Source organism: Egretta garzetta, unplaced genomic scaffold, assembly GCF_000687185.1.
Source record: "Egretta garzetta isolate BGI_Z169 unplaced genomic scaffold, ASM68718v1 scaffold154, whole genome shotgun sequence".
Taxonomy (NCBI): Eukaryota; Metazoa; Chordata; class Aves; order Pelecaniformes; family Ardeidae; genus Egretta; species Egretta garzetta.
In genome coordinates, this window is record NW_009259600.1 from 6,134,083 (window position 1) to 6,134,460 (window position 378).

At 51.1% G+C, this 378-nt stretch overlaps 1 protein-coding gene across 1 annotated transcript in view; it reads left to right on the forward strand.

Moving 5' to 3' along the window:
- Positions 1-276: 276 nt before the first annotated feature.
- FZD6 (frizzled class receptor 6) overlaps positions 277-378 on the forward strand; it is a 29,946-nt gene continuing 29,844 nt past the window's right edge. The window contains 1 exon segment of the mRNA XM_009638378.1: positions 277-378. Within this exon segment, the coding sequence (XP_009636673.1) occupies positions 277-378 (102 nt within the window).

Below are 378 nucleotides of genomic sequence, written 5' to 3' on the forward strand. Positions count from 1 at the left end.
CGGTCCGTTTTTTTCTGCTGTTAATGACTCTGTCCTGTCTTTTCCCGCTTCTGCAGCGTACAGGCTCGAGGAGGAAGGGATTTAGTAAAATCGCGGTCAGCCAGGATGGGGAAATACCTGAAGCAGGGGTGAGGAGTCTGATCGTCTGCCTTGCTGCCCGTGTCCTTGCCTTGCGCTGGAACCAGCAGAGGAAGATGCGTGTTGTTATCCTTCTGCAAAGCCCGTCTGTCTAACTGCCGAACAGAGCTATGTGCTGAAGTTGGAGGCCCTGGCAAAATGGGAGTGCTTGTGTTCTCTGCGACTTGCAGTTTACTTCTAACTCTGGTGCAAGGGCACAGTTTATTCACATGCGAGCCAATTACTATTTCCAGATGTTCA